At 37.9% G+C, this 25,318-nt stretch overlaps 1 protein-coding gene across 1 annotated transcript in view; it reads left to right on the top strand.

Moving 5' to 3' along the window:
- Positions 1-25,318, top strand: part of MPDZ (multiple PDZ domain crumbs cell polarity complex component) — a 754,223-nt gene that overhangs the window by 15,281 nt on the left and 713,624 nt on the right. The window contains exon 2 of the mRNA XM_053699987.1: positions 20,013-20,049. Within this exon, the coding sequence (XP_053555962.1) occupies positions 20,034-20,049 (16 nt within the window). The 5' untranslated portion in view covers positions 20,013-20,033. The remainder of the gene's footprint in view (positions 1-20,012; positions 20,050-25,318) is intronic.

Here is a 25,318-nt window from a genome sequence, read left to right as displayed (position 1 = left end):
TCCCCTTGACCCTATCCCCTCACAGCTACTCCCCTCCCTCTCTGCTACCGTTACTCCTACACTCACACATTTTCAACCTCTCCCTCAGCACCGGTATATTTCCCTCATCTCTGAAACATGCACTGGTCTCACCTATCCTCAAAAAACCTTCCCTTGATCCTACCTCCCCATCCAACTACCGCCCTATTTCCCTCCTCCCTCTTGCCTCAAAGCTTCTCGAAAAACTAGTATATGCACCCTATCCCATTTCTTTACATTAAAGTGAAGGTAAAGTTTTTGTACCCATCATCCTATTTACAAACCCTTTTAGTAACTTAAATCAAGTTGCTAGCTTTATTTTTGAAAAAATATTATTGATTTATGTAATTTTATCTCTATATTTTTCTTCCGCTTCCTTTCCGTTTCTCCTCCCATTCACTATTTCCTGGTTTAGGATACCTTGACGTATAGAGCGGTCCCACCCGCTCTATACGTGTATACTCAGCTCGTGCACATCGAGCATCGATTAACTGCGCATCCTTTTAAGACTGTCATCTTTGCGCATGCGGTAATCCCGGCTGCTGCTCTAAGCTATGCCTACAATAAATAGGGGATAATGCGCATGCGTGAAGCGTGAACGCTCGCACTTGGGAACTGCAATATAGAAACTGTTACGCATGCGCATCACGAAGCAGACCATGATGACGTAAATTGACGGCCGCCTAACGGCCAGGGAATCAATTGGATGGCTGCACAATGTGATCGTTGTTTTTAAAAAAAAAAAAAATTGACGGGTTGTTTTTCGGATAGCCGAGTAGATGAGAATAACATAGGATATCGCAGGTAATATTAAGATTTAGAAATATTGATGAATTAAACTTATATTTATTTGCCTTGATATATTTAATTTTTAAGAATAGAGCGTTTGTATTTACCTTCACTTTAAACTCCCTCCTTGACCCACTGCAATCTGGATTTTGTCCCCATCACTCCACTGATACAGCAATTGTTAAGGTTACCAACGACCTACTTACAGCAAAATCAAAAGGCCACTTCTCTCTGCTTATCCTCCTTGATCTGTTCGCAGCCTTTGACACTGTTTGACCACCCTCTTTTGCTCCAAACCCTCCAATCCTTCGGCATCTGTGACACAGCCCTCTCGTGGCTCTCTTCCTACCTGTCAAACCGTACCTTTAGTGTAGCCTTCTCTGGGGTCTCCTCGGCCTCGTCACCACTTTCTGTCGGTGTACCGCAAGGCTCTGTCCTCGGTCCCGCCTAGCTCCTTTACAATCCATAATGAATGCCTCTGCCATAATGAATGCCTCATCTTCCTTACACGTCGCTCTTCATCTGCTGCACCTCTCTGCCAATCCCTTCACTGGCTTCCTCTTGCCTCTAGGATCAAACACAACAATTTTCACTCTGACATACAAAGCCCTCAACTGATCTGCTCCCCCCTATAGCTCAGACCTGTCTCCAGATACCCTCCCTCCCGTCCCCTTCGCTCTGCTCATGACCTCCTACTCTCCTCCTCTCGTTACCTCATCACACTCCCGTTTACAGGACTTCTCTAGACTGGCTCCCATCTTGTGGAACGCTCTGCCTCGCTCCACAAGACTCTCCCCTAGTTTTGAAAGCTTCAAGCGCTACCTAAAGTCTCTACTGTTCAGGGATGCATACAACCTACACTAACCTTTATTTTATACCAGTTCCTATCCTCCATTGCTATCCCCTGAACTCCCTTAGCATGTAAGCTTAAGAGTCCAGCTGTTTGTAGATCACCTTCTTAAGAGCTGACTACAACAGTGCAACTCTTGGCAGAGCCCTCTACCCATTTGATCCCTATAATTGTTTTGGTTGTACTCCGCATTTGTTTATAGCGCTGCAGAATCTGTTGGCGCTCTACAAATAACCGATAATATATAATATATATGTTGTATGTATGTAAATTTTTATATATATATATAATATATATATTATATATATATATATATATATATATATATATATATATATATATATATATATATATATATATATATATATATAGAGAGAGAGAGAGGAGAGAAATAAAAAAAAAAAATATATATATATATATATATATATATATATATAGATATATTAACATAAACTTGTCACAAAATAAACAGACACTGACTTACATATTCAAAGTATTTAAAGGGATTTCAAGCCTAATTATAAACTAAGACCGTCAAACTATTTAACACAGAAAGGTTGACATTTATAAATAACAGTGTAGCCCTTTAACAAATTCTTTGAATAGTTTTTTGGAATTGGGTTTGTTGATGATAACAGTGTTTACAAATGAAAAACAGAGTTTGAATGAGTGACAGTAATTAACAGGTTATCATTATCCAAACAGATCCAGCTATTCCGAATGTGGTTAAAGTGTAAAAATAAACTGCTCTATTTTGTTATAGGGATATTAAATATAAAATACTAGATATAAATGATGCATTTAAATCGAATATTAGCCTGAGAATAATATGCAGTTCTTTTAAATTATGTAAGCTCTTTACATATTGGAGAAATAACTGCAAGATTTCATTTTCTATAAAGTAATTTAGTTTCTATAAAGAAGTGGTGCAACATGTTTAAACCTAGGTTTTTCAATTATCTTAACTCTTTTACTGAGACATAGTGACAAATATAAAACAAGCATTGAAGGGGATAGTCTAGTCAAAAATAAACTTTCAGAATTCAGATAGGCAATGTAATTTTAAACAACTGTTTCCAATTTTTCTTTCTCTTGGTATTCTTAGTTGAAAGATAACCCTAGATAAGATCATATGCTAATTTCTAATCCTTTGAAGGCTGCCTCTTATCTGAATGAATTTGGACTTTTTTTTCACAACTAGAGGGTGTGCCAAATAGATATTACTGCTAAGGCCATGGAGTTACCTAGGAGCCAGCACTAATTGGATAAAATGCAAGTCTGTCAAAAGAACTAAAAAAGGGGACAGTCTGCAGGGGGCTTATATACAAGCAAATCACAGGTGTAAAAAAGTGTATTCATAACTGTGTTAGTTATGCAAAACTGGGGAATAGGTCATAAAAGGATTATCTAGCTTTTTAAACAATACCAATTCTAGTGTAGACTGTCCCTTTATAATAGTAAAAGTAGCTATGTAACGGAGTTTTTCCCCATTGTGTAGGCAGGGTGTTCACTTACCATACCGCCTCTTTTATATTAATCCCTAATTATCCTCCACAAGAAATATTGGATAATGGAAGACCTAGTTTTCACCATAGTGGCACCCATTACCTTATAGAAACTCAGAGGCTTTGGAAAACTCACAGTTTTCAAAGTTAAATTACAATAAAAGGGGACAAAATTAAGTAATAAAAGTATACCACATTTTTTTTTTTTTTACTACAAATAATTATCTGATTTATAATCTCATACTCTTTTATGCCCCTTTTAAATAATAATATATTTTGCATGAAATGATCACTAAATGCAGTCAAAGTCATTCACAGCCAGGTCCTGCCGTTGCCTCCAGACAAGGATGTGGAACGTTAAAGGGACAGTGTACTGTAAAATTAGTTTCTCCTTAAAGGGACATGAAACACTATTTTTTATGATTTAAATAGAGAATACAATTTCAATAAGTTTCCAGTTTACTTCTATTATCAAATTTGCTTTGTTTTCATGTTAGTCTTTGTAGAAGAAATATCTATATAGGTAGCGTCCACATATCTGGAGCACTACATGGCAGGAAATAGTGGTGCCCTCTAGTGCTTTTACTAATGTATAACATTCTTGCAAATCTGCTGCCATATAGTGCTCCAGGCACGTGCACACTCCTGAACTTACCTTCCTGCTTTTCAACAAAGCTAATAAGAAAATGAAGAAAATTTGATAATAGAAGTACATTGGAAAGTTGTATAAAATTCTATGCTCTTCCTGAGTCATGAAAGAAAATGTATGATTTTATTGTCCCTTTAACATATTTCCTATTACTTGTTATACCAGCCTCAGAGATTAAAATGTATGTGACTTTGTTCCTTTAGGTATATTATTGTATATAAAATAGCTACTTTGCTAACTGAAACCACAACCCAATACAATGGGCTGATCTTGTAGGGAGAGAATACATCACTATCTTATCTGTCTAAATATTTATAACAAAGTCCTCTTTATCTTCTTTATTGTGGTTTACTCAAAGGCTAGTACGTAAAAAGAACAATGGAAAACAAACATTTTAGTACCTCTACATCACAACCCTCAACTGAGAGCATTATTTTATCTAAATCTGCTTGTTGACATGTTTTTGGACAGTATACACCATTTTCATTTAACTGCATGTAATAGGCACTGCTATAAGAATAATATTGCACAGATACTGATAAAAAAAATCCAGTATAAAACCTTTTAAAAACTTACTTAGAAGCTCCCAATTCAACACTGTTGATCAAATAAGCGTTGGACACACCACTGAAAGGGGCTGATAGCAGAATCTGCATATGATAAGACCCATTATACAAACATAAGCAATCTGAAGTCTGTATACATCAGTATACCTTCCTGGTAAAATATTTATAAATAATACATCTCAAACTTTGAAGCTGGTTAGGAGTCTGAAAATCAGCACATTATTTAAAAATAAGCAAAACTAAATGCGAAGCAATTGAGACCCATCTTCCTGATCAAACAAAGAAGTTATTAGCTATAAATTTTTGATTTTAGATGGGCTTAAAAAGCCATTTAATACCTAGGTATCGCTATTCCAATATAATTAAGATTATCTCTACAAATTAAACTACGTCCCATTATTCGCTAAAATATGAAAAGAGATGAAAAAATGGAACAAATACAATATTTCTTTCTATGCTGGCAGGATCATAGTGAGCAAAATGACAATTCTCCCCGCAACTTCTTTATTTATTCCACTCACTGCCTATATTGATTCCTTTAAAAGATTTGACAAAATTGCAGACTGATATCCTTGCATTTATTTGGAAGAGATGCACGCCAAGAATCAATAAAAAGATGATGCTTCTCCACAAATGGATTGGAGGCCGGGGGGTTCCTGATCTTAAAGGGACAGTTACGTCCAAAAAAACTTTCATGATTTAAATAGGAAATGTAATTTTAAACAACTTTCCAATTTACTTTTATCACCAATTTTGCTTTGTTCTCTTGGTATTCTTAGTTGAAAGGTAATTCTAGGAGGTTTATATGCTAATTTCTTAGACTTTGAAGACTGCCTCTAATCTGAATGCATTTTGACCACTAGAGGGGCATTAGTTCATGTGTTTTCATATAGATAACATTGAGCTCATGCACTAATACCCTGGAGTGAGAACTGATTGGCTAAAAAGTAAGTCTGTCAAAAGAACTGAAATAAGGGGGCAGTCTGCAGAGGCTTAGATACAAGGTAATCACAGATGTAAAAAAGTGTATTTATATAACTGTTGGTTGGTTATGCAAAACTGGGGAATGGGTAATAAAGGGGTTATCTTTCCTTTTAAACAACAAAAATTCTGGTGTTTGACTGGCCCTTTAAGTCATATTATTACTCAGCTTGCATTGTCCAAACCGCTTTATAGTATAATCAGGACAATAAAATAGATTGGATTAAGTTAGAAAGTGAAATGATGGTAGTTATGGCCAACCACAGCTAATACAAATTTGGACTGGCAGGGATTCCTGACTATATTCCATAGTATAAAAATATGGAATGAAGTAGTCAAGAGATCCTCTCTCTTAGGGTGAGCTCTGTAATAATTAATTCCTGATGCAGGAAACAAGGTCTTCAGCATTTGGGCCAACAAAGGTTTACACTGAATTGCCGATTTCGTAATGGGAGAACATCTACTCACCTACACTCAATATCAAGAGCTTCCTCTAAGTACACCTCACGCTTGGTTCCATTACCTGCAACTATTTACTAAATAAGAAAAAATGTTACTTGGAGAGAAAGACTCATCTAAAACATACCTGGAGTTGCTGTGCTTAGCAAACTCTAGAACCAAATGGGCTTTCTCTGGACTATAATCCCACTCTTATAAAACCAAAAAGGTCAATAAGTTAAGCTTTATGTCCAAATGAGAAACCGTTCTAAATATTAATAATACTACTCAACAGTGGACTGAGAAAATACATAGAGGCCACTCCTTCTCTTTTAGTGCTAACCTTAAACAGAATTACATAAAGGTTATTTACCACTGGTATATGAGTCCAACAAGATTGAGCCAAATTTTCCTCAACATGCCTCCACATTGCTTTAGGGGTTTTAAAGGGACAGGCACATACTTCCACGTGTGGTGGACTTGCCCTATGGTACATGGGATTTGGGTCCAGGTTTCAAAACTGATCAGTGATGTTTTGGACCAGGACTTCTCCCTAACACCAGAACAAGCATTGATACACTTCCTTTTTTTTTAAAATATATTTTTTATTGGTAATCCGTTTCAGGGTACAGGAAAGAAAAAAAAAAACAAGGATATATCGGATTCATCACAATATTGGGGACAGATTACAGATCATTTCACAAGGTTTTAAGTCCACTCATCTGTTTTCCCCCTAAAAGATCCGATGGGCATAAAGTAAACTCCAGACAATTTCTGTTAATAACAAAATACCACTATTTGAACTACTTTAGTTTAGTAATTATCATAATATTCCTTTTGGCCTTTAATGGATACCTTTATATTTAAAAAACAAAATTCAAATCGCCATATAACACACACAGAGATAATCAACACAAAACGAAGAAGAGAAAGAGAGAAAAAAAGGGGGGCTCTCCCGTTCTTCAACCTCTCCAGAAACTCCTCTCTATGTTCCCCAAACCTCCTCCTGATCATGCTAATACCATTGAACTGGAAAAATATTCCTCAAGATTAATGCTTCAAAATATTCTGTCTTATGATATTGACGTGTTAGTATGAATTGAATAGATAACGGGTAAGACAGAATAACTTTTAACCATTTCCTAAAAAAATCCTGTACCTTTTTATCAAAAAGAGGGGAAGTATGGAATTGTTCAAAATTATTTGATGGTGTATAACCTGTACAAAAGCTGTTATTGTAGGCCCTGACTTAGAACAAGCATTGATACACTTCCCAATTAAAGGTTTAAATTAACCATTGAACATGTTAATTTCCTTTAATATGTATAGAAGCTCGCACAACGATTGCAAAGTTCTGGAAAACAACCATCCCTAATTTTGAAGTCGTTCTTAATAAAATAAGATTTTATCGCTCAATGTCTGAGTTATCAGCGATATTTTTAGATAACAGGGAAAAAGAGTTAGCTATATGGGAGAGATAGATAACTTGGGAGGATAGACAAAAGAGGAGAGATATGGTTCTATCATCGTCACTGTAATAGCTCATAACTTTAAGCTCCTATGCATATCTTAATATGAGGTACTACATGGAATTTCAGGAAGATGAGTTTAATCTTAATATAGATAAAATATGTCAGAATAGGTAGTTGCTGAATGGAGGTAGTTACTGAGGTGAGTGGTTCTTACACTTGAGGAGCGATGGATGGCATAAGAGACATTCTCTCTTCCCCTTTCCTTACGGTTTTCCCCCTTTTTTCTTTTCTTTTTTTTAATCTCTCTATTCCTCTTTGCATATTTGTGCTGCTCTATTGATTTATCAGATCAACATTGGGAAGATCTACTCAATTTATCCTGGTCGTTACACTAGCGTGTAGGAGAGATTATATGTTTGACCTATTAAGTTATCTGGTCTCTGTATAGATGCAATGTTGACTACTTTCTTTCTGTAATTTATAACAGTCAATGTGATACAAAAACCTGTGCACCTTTGCTTAGGTCATTGCTACTTTGTAATGTTTGTTACTGATATTGAATAAAACTAATAAAACATGTTATAAAATAAAATAAGAAAAACTATACATTTTTACGTAAACACACCCAGACGGCTATAAAAATGGATAATCTACAAAACATTTATGCAAAGCAAAGAAAAATCTAGTGTATAATGCCCCTTTAAAGGGATAGTGTGTGTGTGTGTGTATGTATATATATATATATATATATATAAAAATAATAAATATATATATATATATAATGTGTGTATTTGTATGCATTACATAATTAAAAATATTAAATACACATTTCTGTGTGACTACTTTTGCTGCTACACTTACTCGTTTCAACATATAAGATAACTTGGTTTTATATTACATACATGCTAGCTTTGTCCTTTTTATCTTATAATTATAAACTGAAGGTATATTCCAGGGGTACTCAAACTTGGTGCTTCAGAGGTTTTGGAACGACATTACCCATGATTCTTATCTAACTGATGCTAGAAATGTATGTAGTATGTAGTTCTAAAACCTTTGGAGCACCTCTGATTTAGGCTGTTAACCAAATAAAGAAAAGGTATCAATAAACTTAGGTACCAGTGAAGGATTGTTACTTATCTGGACGCTTGAGACTAGAAAATACATAAAATGTATAGTTTTTGTTCAGCTCTAAATAGCATTGTTTTAAAACACCTTGCAGGAAATGTAAGAATTGTATTTTCGAATTGCTTCAATAATATGTTGCAGATCATTTGGAAAATATTAAATTTTTTCTTCTTCAAGGTATGTTACCAACAAGTTAAATTTACTATATGGTGATTTACCCGAAAACCAAAAGATTGAAACATATTTTCTTTGGAAGACTTTGATAGTGCTGCTATAGTAGACTTTTCTGCTTTTAATATTTGCCTGACTTTGCTTTTTGATTTAATAATACCCTAACCTCTGGTGTCTGATGATATACATGGAGTCTGTGCTTTCATGTATATAATTATGTTATTAAAGGACATAACAATGTGAAAAGAAATTGCATACACGTGTTAGCAGATTTTATTATAATTTTCAAATAACAGTGTGTTTAACCCCTGCACAAGGGTTAAACGGTTTAGATCAACTCTAGTCCAGCAACACACTACTGGGAACTAGCTGAGAACTTCTGGTGATCCCATTACAAGTGGCATATGTGTATAGCTGCTAATCAGCAGCTAGCTCCCAGTAGTGCATTACTGCTTCTGAGCCTACAAGGTATATGTTTCAACAAAGGATACCAAGAGAATGAAGTAAGCGTGGTAAAATAAATACATTTAAGCTTCTTACAACTTTATGGTCTGTCTGAAGTGTTACTAATACATTTTCACTTTCATGCCCTTTAATGTGCGATGCCATGCACAATACTGCGTAACTGATTTCTCGAGAATAGCCCTATCTATATGTATACAGGTTAGTCTAGACTAGAGAGTTTTTCCTTACTGGTGAATTTCTAACTTAAGTATCAGGAAAAAAATATACAGTATATTACAAATGGCAGCAAATACAGTTGGGAAGAAATGTGGTGATTTTCAATGTTGTGCTTCTTTGTATAAGCATACTGTGTAAGGCACCAGCTTTTACAAACTTATGCATGAGTTCACAGTGTGAACATTAGGGATAGACCGATATCGTTTTTTCAGGGCCGATACCGATTATTGACCGCCTTTCAGGCCAATAACCGATAACAGGGGCCGATATTCTGTACATGTAAAGTTTTGAAAAATCAACACAATTTCTACACAAATCTGGTATAAACTGAACATGCTTATTAAAATTTTAAACATTAAAAGTAAACAACTGGGAAAAATAAAGTGCTTGAAAATTAACTTATTAAATTGCTTCCCAAAACATAGAAAAATGGCATAAATCCCTTTTTAAACTGCATACTGATATAAAATTAAATTTAAGTCACTACTGCAAAGCTAGACACTACTGAATTTCTTCAGTACTCCCAGTTAAGTAGAAAAACATTATAGTACAGAAAGCATAACATTTAAGCATGCTCTCCTGTTAAACGGCTTCTGTTTTCTTTCAACATATTGCTGCCATTTCACTAACAACACGCTCACTTGGTACACTTTACAGATAAGGGTTAAAAGTAAAAAAAATATATATATACTGCCACTTGTCAGAGAAAGAAAGGACATGCTGGAATATCAGTGCTAGATTTATTTATTTGCTTTAATTTTTAATATGCTCATATATTTACTGGATTCCAAATACCTTCCCTGGTACTGAGGTGTGGACTATACGTTCCTTGTCACTTATGGGCAATTTTATACATGTGTAATAGTACCACCTAATGGTCAGAGCATTGTTATCCACTGCTAGAGAATATTGATACTAGTTTCCTATACTGCATAGCTTTCTACTCAAGGTTTGTTGTTGTGGACATTTAATTGATGTGTCTGAACTATCATTTTTTAAATGTTGTTTTCTATGCCCATGAAAGGGGAAAATAAAATATTTAAATTAAAAAATTGTCAAATATAGCAGCTTTAGTGAAATGTTTTGCAAATGTGTAAAAATTATCATAATGCAACAAATAATGTTCTATTTGTGACAGCAATTAGCAAGCAGATTGATTTTATGTATTACTGACCCCTATGAGCAAATCAAAAGTAATTTAGCTCTTTGTACTTGAGGGAAACTATGTAGCTTTAAGTGTCACTTAAAGATCACATTTTCCAATGCACAAATCATATATGTTTGTTTATGCAAGTCCATCTTCAGGCCTGCCATTGGTGGTATGGTAGTTGGTAACTGAACTCCCAGGAACACCTGGACTTGGACTCTTTTATCTGTGCTATTTATTATTAGATGCTATGTCCAGATTATATGTGCTATAGATGATTTGTGTCACCTAAAACTACATAGTTTCCCTGAAGTACACAGCGCTAAATTTCTTTTGATTTGCTCCATATCGGTAATATCGGTAAGTTTTCTGTCCGATACCGATATTTCAGAAATTACAAATATTGGCCCTAAAAATCGACCGCTCCAATATATCGGTCTATCCCTAGTGTACATATGAGTCTGCGGATATCTGTCACATGATACCAGGGGTAGGGAAATGGAAGAGTAAGTTTTATTGCATTATCGCTTTATAATGCATTTATTGATCATGCATTTCAACAGTATTTAGTGGTTCTTTAATTATGCATAGTAAGAAAAAACAACTTCGTAATATACTAACATGATTTGGATTGACCCCTTTTCCTGTAATATCTCTGAAATTGTTGTTTTTAAAATTCAGAGAAATGGAAACATATCCCTGCAAGTTTCACAAGTTTAAACCTACCACAAATCGTCAAACAGAGGTGATAAGATAACATATTGTAAAACAAAGGACGTTTTCATAACAATCTGACAGTTGTAACTGTTGTCTAATACAGTAACAATTCCAGATAGTCCTTTTTAAATACAGTAAAAATCGGTAGAGTATGGGGTCGATTTATCAAGCTGCGGCGAACAGCTGCTCACATACGCACCTCCGCCGCAGCTTGCCTGACGGAATTCAGCATTGCACAACAACGCAATTTTGTGCTGTTATGCAACGCTTTCCCCTGCCCGCACACAATCACGCGCGGGCAGGAGCTGTCAATCACCCCAGTCGGACTAGGGAAGCAGCGGTCTAGTGACTGCAGGTTGTCTTGTAAGAACCTGCAGTCGTAGGCAGGCAAAGCCTGCCGAAGGGTTTAATAAATCGACCCAATTTGGCCATTGCTGCTAACAATGTGTTAATACATCAAAGATTTTTCATACTGATCTTGTATGTTAATGGTTTGCAGTATCACATAAAAATCTTGTAATTACAAGCTGTTTTCTGTCACTTTAATTTTGGCCAGTTAGGGCTAGCTGCTTTAAGCAATCACTGTCTAGTTTGCAGCTAATTGATGCACTTTGAAGGAAATGTTTTTGGCCTTTTTAGAGAGCATGGGACAAGCCCCATTTTTACCCAAAACCAAGAGGTGCTTATTATCTCTTATTTGGGGTAACTGTAAATACGTTTTCTACTACTCTTAAGAATACATTGCATAGTTGGTTTAGGCGTTTTGCAGCATTTTTAAGGTAATTAGCTGTTTAAACTCTCTAGAGAGCATGGAATAAACACAACTTGTAAATAAAGGAAAGGCATTTTACAGTTAAAAAAAAAAAAATCAATGAAGAAATTAATGAATATAGCAAGATTCTTTTTATACACTTTTTCATGTCTCATGTCCCTTTACGAAGTGTTAAGAAACCTGTGTTTATTATTTTTTTCCTTTACCTTATTGCTTCTCTGCACTAGGTATGTTAATGACATCTGTGCTTGAAAGCCTATTACGGAATCAACTATTCTATATTTAGCATTGAGTGTTTATTAATCCTGAGTGCTTATGTCCTGTCTGCTATACCTAATTTTTAGCTGGTTTGCTTAAAGTGTTCTTTATTACGGTGCTAGTTAATATTTTTATAAAGAGACTAAATTACATATCTGGGGGCCCCATGTTACCGAAACTAGTATATGTAGCCCATTTTAACTCTTAGCTGTATTGATAAAGCGTTTGTCCCTTTAAAGTTTTGGGCATCAAAATATAAATCCAGATAAAATAATAAATGGTTACTCTTGCTGCAGACTAGTTTAGCACTTATTAGAGGCCTGGGTACGATGGGTTTGCATCTGAGGTTTTTATGGAAATTATATCCTCAAGAACCAGTGTGTGTATGTGTATATATGTGTGTGTGTGTGTATATATATATATATATATATATATATATATATATATATATATATATATATCTGGCATATAATATCTGCTTGTGAAGAGCTATATGATCTGATTAATTTGCATCTGCCAAATGAGAGAGGTCTTCATATAAAAACATTGATTACAAAATTTGTTTACATTTATTTTGAAAAGTAGGAAATCAATGCTTTTGCAGTGCATTCTACAGTATTAATGATCAGTGGTTTGGTGGACAGAATAATGCCTTCTCATGTTTTAAAAATGAAAAATAAATAATTTAAATTGTTTAAATAAAAGAAAAATCAACTTTTACTTTTTAAAGGACAATAGCACTTAATCTGAACTTAAAAAGAGTAGTAGATTTCCATCTAAATGGGAGGAGAGTCCACGGCTTCATTCATTACTATTGGGAATTAAGAACCTGGCAACCAGGAGGAGGCAAAGACACCCCAGCCAAAGGCTTAAATACCTCCCCCACTTCCCTCATCCCCCAGTCATTCTTTGCCTTTTGTCACAGGAGGAGTGCCGGAGTTTCGGAGTAGTCTCTTATGGAGGGTAGTACTCTTCGCAGTGGGACTGGAGTTTTAAGTAGTCCTGTCAGCCTCTCAGTGAGAGCCTGGGCGAAAATAAGAGTCTGGAGATGCAGGGAGAGTCTTTCTGCGAAACCATCCCGACTCATATTAACAGCTCCATAAGCAATCAGCGTTGACGAGTTTCGCTGCCTGCTTTCTTCACTCAAGTCCATGTCAGGAGCGAAGCTACTAACCTGTCACACTTGAAGGACTGTGTTTCTGTTCCACTGCATAGATTCTGGTAAGATCGTTTTATTTTTTATTAATAATAACATAGGTAGCTTGTAAATAGTTAATAACTATTTACTAACTAGTCTACCTAGTTAAAATAAATACAAACTTGACTCAGATCTCTCATTCATTCCTCACTAGACATGGATGTACTTCATTCCGTCTGCCACTGCTCTCACAGTCTGGCGCCTTTTTATCTTTACAGAATCAAGGGTTAATATTCCTGGAAGGGGGATTATTGAACGGGGGGGTTATACATGATATTGTTTATTGTGCCATTGCTGCGCTATGTGTGAGATGAGGCTCTGGCAATGTGTGGAACTTTCAGGTTACTTGCGGAAACTTGCACAGACATTTTTTGGCGCTTTTTTCCCTAGTGCAGTGGCGGTCCTGCCAGGCATTCCATGCGACTGGGTGTGGCTCCGTTGGGAGATCCAGAAGCTCTATACTATGACGAAGCCCACTCCGACTCTTTGGAGGAGGCCCCTTCTGGGTCGGAGTCCGTTTCAGCTAAACCTCCGGCGGCGGAGAATCCTGGTTATAGGTTTAGGATGGAGAATTTGCGCTTTCTGCTACGGCAGGTGCTTGCTACTCTGGAGGTTCCGGAACCTAAGATACCGGAGGAACCTGCGATTCCTAAGCTTGACTAGGTATATGAGGACAGGGTAGTACCTCAGTCTTTCCCGGTTCCCGTTAAGATGGCTAATATTATTTAGAATGAATCTGAGCGAATAGGTTCTTCCTTTTCCCCTTCTTCTTTTAAAAAACTTTTCCCCGTTCCAGACTCTCAGCTTGAGCTGTGGGGGGCCATCCCTAAGGTGGATGGGGCTATCTCTACGCTCGCTAAGCGGACGACTATACCCCTCGAGGTTAGTTTGTTGTTTAAAGAGTCCATGGATAAAAAGCTGGAAAACAGGTTGAGAAAGATGTTTCAGCACACGGCTTGTTTTTCAGCCAGCAGCGGCCGTTGCGGAGGTCGCTGGAGCTGCAACATATTGGTGTGAATCCCTGTGTGAAATGGTCGAGGGGGAGACATCCATCAATTAGATACAGGAGAAGATTAAGGTGCTGAAGATCGCCAATTCTTTCATCTGTGATGCCAATATGCAAATTATTTGCCTGAATGCTAAGGTGTCAGGTTTTTCTGTTTTAACGTGCAGGGCTCTGTGGCTAAAATCTTGGTCTGCGGACATGACCTCTAAGGCGAGGCTGTTGTCCTTGCCTTTTCAAGGAAAGATCCTGTTCGGTCCAGGATTGGATTCGATTATATCCACGGTTACGAGAGGCAAGGGAGCTTTCCTACAGCAGGATAAGAAGGCTAAGCCTAAAGGATCTACTTTTTGTCCCTTTCGTGCGGACAAGGCCCAGCGCTAGCAACCTGCCACAAAAGCGGACCAGTCCAAGGGATCTTGGAAGCTGGCTCAATCTTGGAACAAGTCTAAGAAGAGCAAGAAGCCCGCCAAGACGAAATCGTCATGAAGGGGCAGCCCCGACCTGTCTCCGGATCACGAAGGGGGTAGATTATCTCTATTCTAAGACGCATGGTTGCAGGATGTTCAGGACCCTTGGGTTCTAGAAGTGATCTCCCAGGGTTACAGGATAGGGTTCAAATCCCATCCGCCCGAGGGCAGAATCCGCCTGTCAAACCTGTGTTCAAGACCAGAGAAGAGAGAGGCCTTTCTAGAGTGTGTGAGAGATCTCGCCTCTCTCTGGGTTATCGTACCAGTACCCCTTGCAGAGAGGGGTCTAGGGTACTATTCCATCCTTTTTGTGGTTCCAAAGAAGAAGGGCACATTCCGCCCGATTCTGGACCTAAAGTATTTAAACAAATTTCTGAGTGTTCCATCGTTCAAAATGGAAACAATCAGATCTATTCTGCCCCTATGTGGACAGTTCATGATGACTATAGACTTGGACGCTTACCTTCATGTGCCAATCCACAGGGACCACTTCAGGTTCCGAAGATTTGCATTTCTGGACCAACACTTCCAGTTTGTGATCCTTCCTTTTGGTCTGGCGACGGCCCAGAGAGTTTTAACGAAGGTTCTGGGGGCGCTGCTTGCAGTGGCCAGATCCAGGGGCATTGCAGTGGTGCCTTACCTGGACGACATCCTGGTTCAGGCGCCGTCGCTCAGCCTCACAGAGGATCATTCGAGGGCTCTTCTTCTTCTGCTATAATCTTACGGTTCGAAGACCAACTTAGGAAAGAGTTCCCTGGTTGCCAGCAACAGGGTGGAGTTCCTGGGCACGATAATAGACTCTATGTCCATGGAGATCTTTCTCACAGATCAGCGGCGCAGGAAGCTTGCGTCCACCTGTCTTGCCCTTCAGTCCTCCTCAAGCCCATCGGTAGCTTAATGCATGGAGGTGATAGGTCTCATGGTGTCAAGCATAGATGTCATCCCATTCGCCAGGTTCCACCTCAGACCTCTTCAATTGTGCATATTGAGACAATGGAACAGCAATCATTTAAATCTATCACAGCTGATATCCCTGGATGCTCGGACTTGGAACTCTCTCTCTTGGTGGATTAGTCTGGAGCAACTGTCCATGGGGACATCCTTCTTGAGACCATCCTGGGAGATTGTGACCACGGACACCAGTCTGTCAGGATGGGGAGCTGTTTGAGGTGCCAGGATGGCACAAGGAAAGTGGTCCAGGGAGGAGTCTCTCCTTCCGATCAACATCCTAGAACTACAAGCAATCTACAATGCTCTGAAGGCTTGGCCTTTTTTGGGGTCGGTCAGTTTCATCAGATTCCAGACCGACAACATTACCTCGTTGCTTACATCAACCATTCGGGGGGGTACAAGGAGCTCCCTCGCGATAAGGGAGGTGTCTCAGATTCTGGAGTGGGCAGAGTCCCACGACTGCTCGCTCTTAGCGATTCACATTCCAGGTGTGGACAACTGGGAAGCTGACTTTCTCAGCAGACGGTCCTTCCATCCGGGGGAAAAGTCTCTTCACCCCAAAGTTTTTGCAGACATTTTTCACAGATGGGGAATGCCAGAGATAGATCTCATGGCGTCCATACTCAATTGCAAACTACCTTGATATGGGTCGAGGTCCAGGGATCCCCAGGCAGAGCTGATAGATGCCTTAGTGGTTTCTTGGGGATTCAGCCTAGCTTATATATTTCCTCCGTTACTACTTCTACCTCACATAGTGGCACGCGTCAAACAGGAGTGGGCCTCGGCCATTCTGATTGCTCCTTCATGGCCGCGTAGGACGTGGTTTGCGGATCTGGTGGGGTTGTCCTCCTCTTCGCCGTCGAGGTTACCCTGTCGCAGGGATCTGCTGTCACAGGGCCCCTTTCAGCATCAAAATCTAGATTCTCTGAGGCTGACTGCGTGGAGATTGAACGCCTAGTCTTAGCCAAGAGAGGCATTTTCTGAAAGTGTGATTGATACTCTAATTCAGGCAAGGAAACCAGTCACTCGTCGCATCTACCATAAGGTGTGGAGGACTTACTTGTCCTGGTGTGAGAAGCATGGATATCCTTGGCATAAGGTGAAGGTATCCAGGATTCTGTCCTTTCTCCAAGATGGTCTGGAGAAGGGTCTTGCTGCTAGTTCCTTAAAGGGACAGATTTCGGCATTATCAGTTTTGTTGCATAGGAGTATCGCTGAGCTCCCTGACATTCAATCTTTTGTTCAGGCTCTGTCTAGAATCAGGCCTGTCTTTAGACAGTCGGCTCCGCCTTGGAGCCTAAACTTAGTTCTTAAGGTTTTGCAGAGGGTTCCCTTTGAACCTATGCATTCCATAGACATTAAGATTCTGTCCTGGAAGGTTCTCTTCCTGTTGGCTATTGCATCGGCACGCAGAGTTTCTGAACTAACTGCATTGCAATGTGATCCTCCTTATCTGGTGTTTCATGCAGATAAGGATGTACTTCGCACTGAGTAGGGGTTTCTCCCCAAGATAGTGTCTAACCGTAACATTAATCAGGAAATAGTTGTTCCTTCTTTGTGTCCTAACTCTTCTTCTTCAAAGGAGAGGTTAGTACATAACCTAGATGTGGTTCGTGCTTTGAAGTTTTATCTTCCGGCTACAAAGGATTTCAGACAGTCTACATCTCTTTTTGTGGTGTATTCTGGGAAGCACAAGGGGCAAAGGGCCTCTGCTACTTCTTTGTCTTTTTGGTTGAGGAGCTTAATTTGCTTGGCTTACGAGACAGCGGGACATAAGCCTCCTCAGAGGATCACGGCTCATTCAACTAGAGCTGTGGCTTCGTCTTGGGCCTTCAAGAATGAGGCCTCTATGGAGCAAATTTGTAAGGCGGCTACCTGGTCCTCCTAACACACTTTTACAAAGTTTTACAAATTTGACGTTTTTGCTTCTGCGGTAGCTGTTTTTGGGAGACAGGTTTTACAGGCTGTGGTGCCCTCAGATTAGGGTCCACCTTTTACCCTCCCGGTTTCATTTAGTGTCTCCTAGAGCTTGGGTATATGTTCCCAATAGTAATGAATGAAGCCGTGGACTCTCCTCTGCTTTAGATGGAAAACATAAATTGTGCTTACCTGATAATTTAATTTCCATCGAGAGTCCACGGCTCCTGCCCGTATCTCCATTGGGCGGGCCTAAATTTATTCTTCTTCTGGCACTTTTTTTTACCCTGATATTTCTCCTACTATTTTTGGTTCCCTCTGCAGAATGACTGGGTGATGAGGTAAGTGGGGGAGGTATTTAAGCCTTTGGCTGGGGTGTCTTTGCTTCCTCCTAGTGGCCAGGTTCTTAATTCCCAATAGTAATGAATGAAGGCGTGGACTCTCCTCCCCTCGATGGAAATGAAATTATCAGGTAAGAATAATTTATGTTTCTTGCCCGACGAGTTTCAAAGTTATGTCTATTTCTACGTCTACTGTATTATGTGACAGCCGTCAGCCCATCACAAATGCATATTTGTATATTCTGTGAAATATATTGCACATGCTCAGTAGGAGCTGGTGACTCTGTGTAAATATAAAAAGACTGTGCACATTTTGTTAATGGAAGTAAATTGGAAAGCTGTTTAAAATTTAATGCTCTGTCTGAATCATGAAAGTTTAATTTTGGCTTGAGTGTCTCTTTAAAGGTATATTAAACTCCTATTTACTCCTATTATCAATTTTTCTTCGTTCTCTTGTTATCTTTATTTAAAAAAGCAGGAATGTAAGCTTAGGAGCCGTCCCATTTTTGGTTCAGAACCTGGGTAGCGCTTGCTGATTGGTTGTTCCAGCTGCTCACTTCAAAATCATGTTTTTGTGCGCTAACTGTTTGAACTGTTCTCCAATCGGCGCGCTAGCTACTAAAAAAATGCTGTATGGCTAGATTGACGATTTGAAGAACAGTTCAAACCTTTAGCTCAGAAAAAAATTGAGTTTTGGAGCGCAGGGTATTAGAATGGCACGGCTAGAGTAAAAAGTAAGTTACAGCGCATCATTATCAGAATTGATCAATTAAAGTCCCTGTTAAATATCACTTAGATATTGACCTGGTTTTAAAACATGTCAAGTTTACATCACTTCAAAGTGCGATAAAACATGTGGAGATCTGTGCATATCCTAAAAGGGCTAATTAAGTAAAAAATAGTTTGCAAAAAAAATTGTTTAAAAACTGCTGGCAAGTATTTTTTTTTTTTTTTAAATAAGCAAAATGAATTACATATCCATGCTGTCTGGAGTAGTCTGACCCCCCCCCCCCCCCTTATCAGTGTCTTGTGAGAACCTTAAATTGTAGGGGATTGAAGGCTGGCGAATATAATATGGGTGTATACTTTATTATCATATGTTTTAAATGTTTTGTTATACTTTTATTGTATCCCTAACACTGTACTTCAGGTCTCAAGTTGAGCTAACTTTTTTAACTCTGTTATGTTACATAAATTTCAACTAGTAATATGAATGATATTTAGCGTGGCCGAGTTACCCATTGAAGGTGTAGGACATGCTTATTCAGTTTTACCAAGGACTTGTGGTACCAGATTGTGCGCTAATCTTAGCGCTGTCCAGCCATATTGATAGTGCTCCACGTAATCTAGGCTATAGAGTTTTAGAGCTTGTAATTTTATCACTAGCAATGCTGAGGAATTGGAGCATGTAATTTTATCACTATAATGTCCCTTTTAGTTTATTAAAGGGACATTAAACACTTTGAGATGGTAATATAAAATGATAAATTGTATATATAAAAAAACACTGCAATGCACTTTTAATATTTATTTTGTCTACTCTGCTTCTTTCTGAAATTGCATTCTGAAATTGTGAGCTTTTCAGTTCCTGTTAGAAATGTAAGTGCAGGACACTGATATATCCCATACAGCCATTGGTTGCACACTCTAGTGACTTATTTATAGCTGCCTCTAATTGGCCACAGCAGAGAAGGTAACCTAATGGCAGCCCCCATTATTTTATAGACACTAAAACTTTACACTTATTTATTCACTATTTAAACAGCTAATGAAACTTTCAAAAATACATCTACATGTTATTCTCAGACTAATCTTTTCTTTGATTGCATGATTTTATCTAGCATTTATTCAGTGTTTAATGTCCCTTTAAATGTTTCCATCCCTGCGTCATGAAATATGAAGAAAAGCAAGTGAAAGCATTCTGAACATAGAGAGGTGTCAACTCTTCATTAGTCTACATACATTTAATACCAATTATTTTTCTTTGTAGGTGATGTGAATCTGGGAAGCTATGTTAGAAACAATTGGTAAGTTGTTTGTTGTCCTTCTTAATGCAACTTTTGGTCTTTCTTTTGGGTCTAAACTGTGATTATTTTTTTTACATTTTTTAAGACGTTTCCTTCTTAAAGTGATAGTTATTCTGATTATTTTTGAGGTCTTCAATATTACTTTGTGCTAACTATACTGCGTTCTCCTTAGGGGGTTAACCCTTTATGTGTGTCTATTACTGTATTTCTGTAGATAATTGTCTATCCTTACTGTATACTATACAGCATACTGGAGCCACTCTCAGGACATCATGCTGACCTTGTGGAATGGCGATATATTGACTTTTATCAAATATACTTGAGTTATCTCCGGGAGAGCTCTACTTCACTTGCCCTGCTTTATCTTTGCTAATTTTCTAAAATTCTCTTGGCCATATTTATTACTGAGAAATCATGAGAAAGTGGGAGGGATTAAAAGTTCTGTTATTTTGGGTGTTTTGCCTGCTGCTAGTTGACTGGATCTTACATGTAATGGCTCGTGGGCTATCTATCACTCATTAGAAAATAAATAAATCAAATAATTTATTAGGTAAACGTAAATTTTGTTTTCTTTCTTATTAGCAGAGAAAATACATACTTTCCAGTCCATCCCTCATTTCAACCATGTCACCATGCCCTCTATATGGTAGCAGGGCACATTATTTTAGAGACATTTTTATGGAGCATGATTCTGTAGTCAGATAAGTCATAGGGTTTATGAGTTACAGCTACAGTTTGAGATAAGGGATTAGGGGTCAGGGTTAGAATTAGGGTTTGCTGCCATAATGTCAGCTGTGGTATTGAAACTTCAATGGCACTATTTTTGCAGGCTGTATTGCTGACAGGAATTCCCTTCCCTGCAATAAGCAAGAATACTTTACTGCTTCTTCCTGTGTTGTTGTAGTTGAGAAAAGTGTTAAAATAGAATTATGTGAATTGTGTTATATATATATATATATATATATGTTTTTATATATGTGTATATATATATGTGTATATATATATATATATATATATATATATATAAAAGAAACAGTATTATTACAATAATATATTTGTTTCTATAAATTATCAAATGTAATTTAAAAAGGTAGGATGGCTTGCTTAATCACTGTATATACTTATTTATATATACTATATTTATATTACCAGAACAGTATAAACATCAGTATAGTAAAGTAATGCTACTTTACCTGCTAATATAAAAAAAAGCTTCTTGAATTGCTGACTTATCTCAGACTTATCCCTAATTATCTAGTTGAGGATCAGCAAAATAAAACAAAAATAATATCCTACCAAGAAAAATATAACTCTGCAATCATCGCAGGAATCAGTTTTGCCAGAGAAGTTTACCAATACAGGTGGCCCTCGTTTTACAACGGTTCAATTTACACCATTTCAGAATAACAACCTTTTTTCCAGTCATGTGACTACTATTGAAAAGCATTGAGAAGCAGTGCATTTATTAAAATAGCCAGTAGGTGGAGCTGTCCGCTTGTGTTGCAGCAAAGCAAACCAAGCTGAAATGAATCAGTTTAACCAGACCTGAGCTATTGAGCAGATTTCAAAGGAACAAGGTCTTCTTGTCTATAAATCAGTCCAGATTGGAATGCATAGAAAGAACTGTTTGCAGAAAAAGGCAAGTGAAGTCTGTGTTGTGTGATTATTTTATTAGGTTTATAATGCTGTTTAGCAAATGTTTTTGTTCATTTAACTTAGTTTAATTATATATTCTGTGTTTGATTATTTTATTAGGTTTATAATGCTGTTTAGCATTTAAAGTCTTCATTTCAAAGCTTTAAAAATAATGTATTAGGTGTTACTTATGCCAATTTTGAGAGGGGCCTGGAACCTATCTCCCTCACTTCCCACTGACTTACATTATAAACTGGGTTTCAATTTATAACGGTTTCAATTTACAACCATTCCTTCTGGAACCTAACCCCGGCGTAAACTGAGGGCTACCTGTATATGATTCTGATTTATTTGGTGCTAACACTTCAATAAACAATTACTTTACTTTCTTATGCAGCAAGTTGTCACTAATATGGAAAAAAAACAATGAACCACTAATTAACCCGTATGTTTAGTATAAATTACTGTTTTCTTCCTGCACTAATAATACCATTTCCAATTGGAAGCTCTGTGATTGCACTGAATCATTACCAAACCTAATTAAGACTAACATTGACACAACAAATAGACAAGTTCACAGAGAAAAAAATATATTTTGGACAATTGTTCGTCTTGAAAACAATAATGTATTTTATTTAATCTAAAATGATAATTTGCTAAGAACAACTATTCATCCACAATTTCCTACGGTGAACATCTTCAGAGAAGCAGCTAGTGCTACTGATACATGCCAGCTGCAATAAAAAAATATTTTTTTTAAAGGGACTGTCTACTCCAAAATTGTTATTGTTTAAAATGATAGATAATCCCTTTATTACCCATTTCTCAGTTTTGCATAACCACCACAGTTATATTAATACACTTTTCTCTTGTTAAGTGTATCCAGTCCACAGATCATCCATTACTTGTGGGATATTCTCCTTCCCAACAGGAAGTTGCAAGAGGATCACCCACAGCAGAGCTGCTATATAGCTCCTCCCCTAACTGTCATATCCAGTCATTCTCTTGCAAGCCTCAACCAAGATGGAGGTCGTAAGAGGAGTGTGGTGTTTTATACTTAGTTTATTCTTCAATCAAAAGTTTGTTATTTTTAAATGGTGCCGGAGTGTACTGTTTGGGGGGTAGTTATCAAGCCGTCAACCTCAAATACGCTGGAATTCCGCAGCGTATTTGTGGCGAGGCTGATACGCCTTAGTTATCAAAGGCTCGAGACCGGCAAAAGTAGAATTTTGTGACGTAAACTTCGATCCGCCGGACTCAGTCCGACACAGATCGATTCTTACGTCACTCCAGATGTTCCGCACACAAGTGCGGCACATTCTCACTACTTTTGCTAGCTATCAAAAAACTAGCAGGTACGCTCGGCACTTTTACGGCCCAGCGTACCTGGTTTTCAATCCGCCACCCCTGGAGGCGGCGGATCCCATAGGAATCAATGGGAGTCTGACCATAGCGAAAGTACAAGTTCGCTGCTGACAGACATCCCATTGATTTCTATGGGAGCTGTCTACACCTAACACCCTAACATGTACCCCGAGTCTAAACACCACTAATCTGACCCCCCCTACACCGCCGCAACTAAATAAAGTTATTACCCCCTAAACCGCCGCTCCCGGAGCCCACCGCAAGCTACTCTATACATATTAACCCCTAAACAGCCGCTCCCTGAACCCGCCGCAACCTATATTAAATGTATTAACCCCTATCCTGCCCCCCCTACACCGTCGCCACCTATAATAAATTTATTAACCCCTATCCTGCCCCCCACTACGCCGCCGCCACTGTAATAAAATTATTAACCCCTAAACCTAAGTCTAACCCTAACCCTAACGCCCCCTAACTTAAATATTAATTAAATAAATCTAAATAAATTAACTCTTATTAACTAAATGAATCCTATTTAAAACTAAATACTTACCTTTAAAATAAACCCTAATATAGCTACAATATAAATAATAATTATATTCTAGCTATCTTAGGATTTTTTTTTTTTTTACAGGTACATTTCAATTTATTTTAACCATGTACAATAACTATTAAATAGTTATTAACTATTTAATAGCTTACCTAGCTAAAATAAAGAGAAATGTACCTGTGAAATAAATCCTAACCTAAGTTACAATTACACCTAACACTACACTATACTTTAATAAATTATTCCTATTTAAAACTAAATACTTACCTGTAAAATAAACTCTACGATAGCTACAATATAATTAATAATTATATTATAGCTATCTTAGGATTTATATTTATTTTACAGGTAACTTTGTATTTATTTTAGCTAGTTAGAATAGTTATTAAATAGTTATTAACTATTTAATAACTACCTAGCTAAAAGAAATACAAAATTACCTGTAAAATAAATCCTAACCTAAGTTACAATTAAACCTAATACTACACTATCATTAAATTAACTAAATAAACTACCTACAAATAACTACAATGAAATACAATTACATAAACTAACTAAAGTACAAAAAATAAAAAAAGCTAAGTTACAAAAAATAAAAAATTAAGTTACAAACATGTAAAAAATATTACAACAATTTTAAGCTACTTACACCTAATCTAAGCCCCCTAATAAAATAACAAACCCCCCCAAAATAAAAAAAATCCCTACCCTATTCTAAATTACATAAATTTCAAAGCTCTTTTACCTTACCAGCCCTTAAAAGGGCCATTTGTGGGGGCATGCCCCAAAAAGTTCAGCTCTTTTGCCTGTAAAAGAAAAATACAACCCCCCCCAACATTAAAACCCACCACCCACATACCCCTAATCTAACCCAAACCCCCCTTACAAAAACCTAACACTAATCCCCTGAAGATCATCCTACCTTGAGTCGTCTTCACTCAGCCGAGCCACCGATGGAACTGAAGAGGACATCCGGAGCGGAAGAAGTTAATCCTCCAAGCGGCGCTGAAGAAATCTTCCATCCGATGAAGTCATCATCCAGGCGGCGCTGAAGAAGTCTTCGATCTGGCCGATGTCATCTTCAAAGAGGCGCTGAAGAGGTCTTCTATCCGGGCGAAGTCATCTTCAAAGCCGGGTCTTGAATCTTCCTTCCGCCGACGCGGAACCACCGACGGACTACGACGAATGACGGCTCCTTTAAGGGACGTCATCCAAGATGGCGTCCCCTCAATTCCGATTGGCTGATAGGATTCTATCAGCCAATCGGAATTAAGGTAGGAAAATCTGATTGGCTGATGGAATCAGCCAATCAGATTCAAGTTCAATCCGATTGGCTGATCCAATCAGATTGAGCTCGCATTCTATTGGCTGATCGGAACAGCCAATAGAATGCGAGCTCAATCTGATTGGCTGATTCCATCAGCCAATCAGATTTTTCCTACCTTAATTCCGATTGGCTGATAGAATCCTATCAGCCAATCGGAATTGAGGGGACGCCATCTTGGATGACGTCCCTTAAAGGAGCCGTCATTCGTCGTAGTCCGTCGGTGAAGAAGGTGGTTCCGCGTCGGCGGAAGGAAGATTCAAGACCCGGCTTGGAAGATGACTTCGCCCGGATAGAAGACCTCTTCAGCGCCTCTTTGAAGATGACATCGGCCGGATCGAAGACTTCTTCAGCGCCGCCTGGATGATGACTTCATCGGATGGAAGATTTCTTCA

Source organism: Bombina bombina, chromosome 2 (genome assembly GCF_027579735.1).
Source record: "Bombina bombina isolate aBomBom1 chromosome 2, aBomBom1.pri, whole genome shotgun sequence".
In the NCBI taxonomy this organism is placed as follows: domain Eukaryota; kingdom Metazoa; phylum Chordata; class Amphibia; order Anura; family Bombinatoridae; genus Bombina; species Bombina bombina.
The sequence above is the reverse complement of the archived record's forward strand: the minus strand, read 5'-3'. Positions and strand labels throughout refer to the sequence as shown.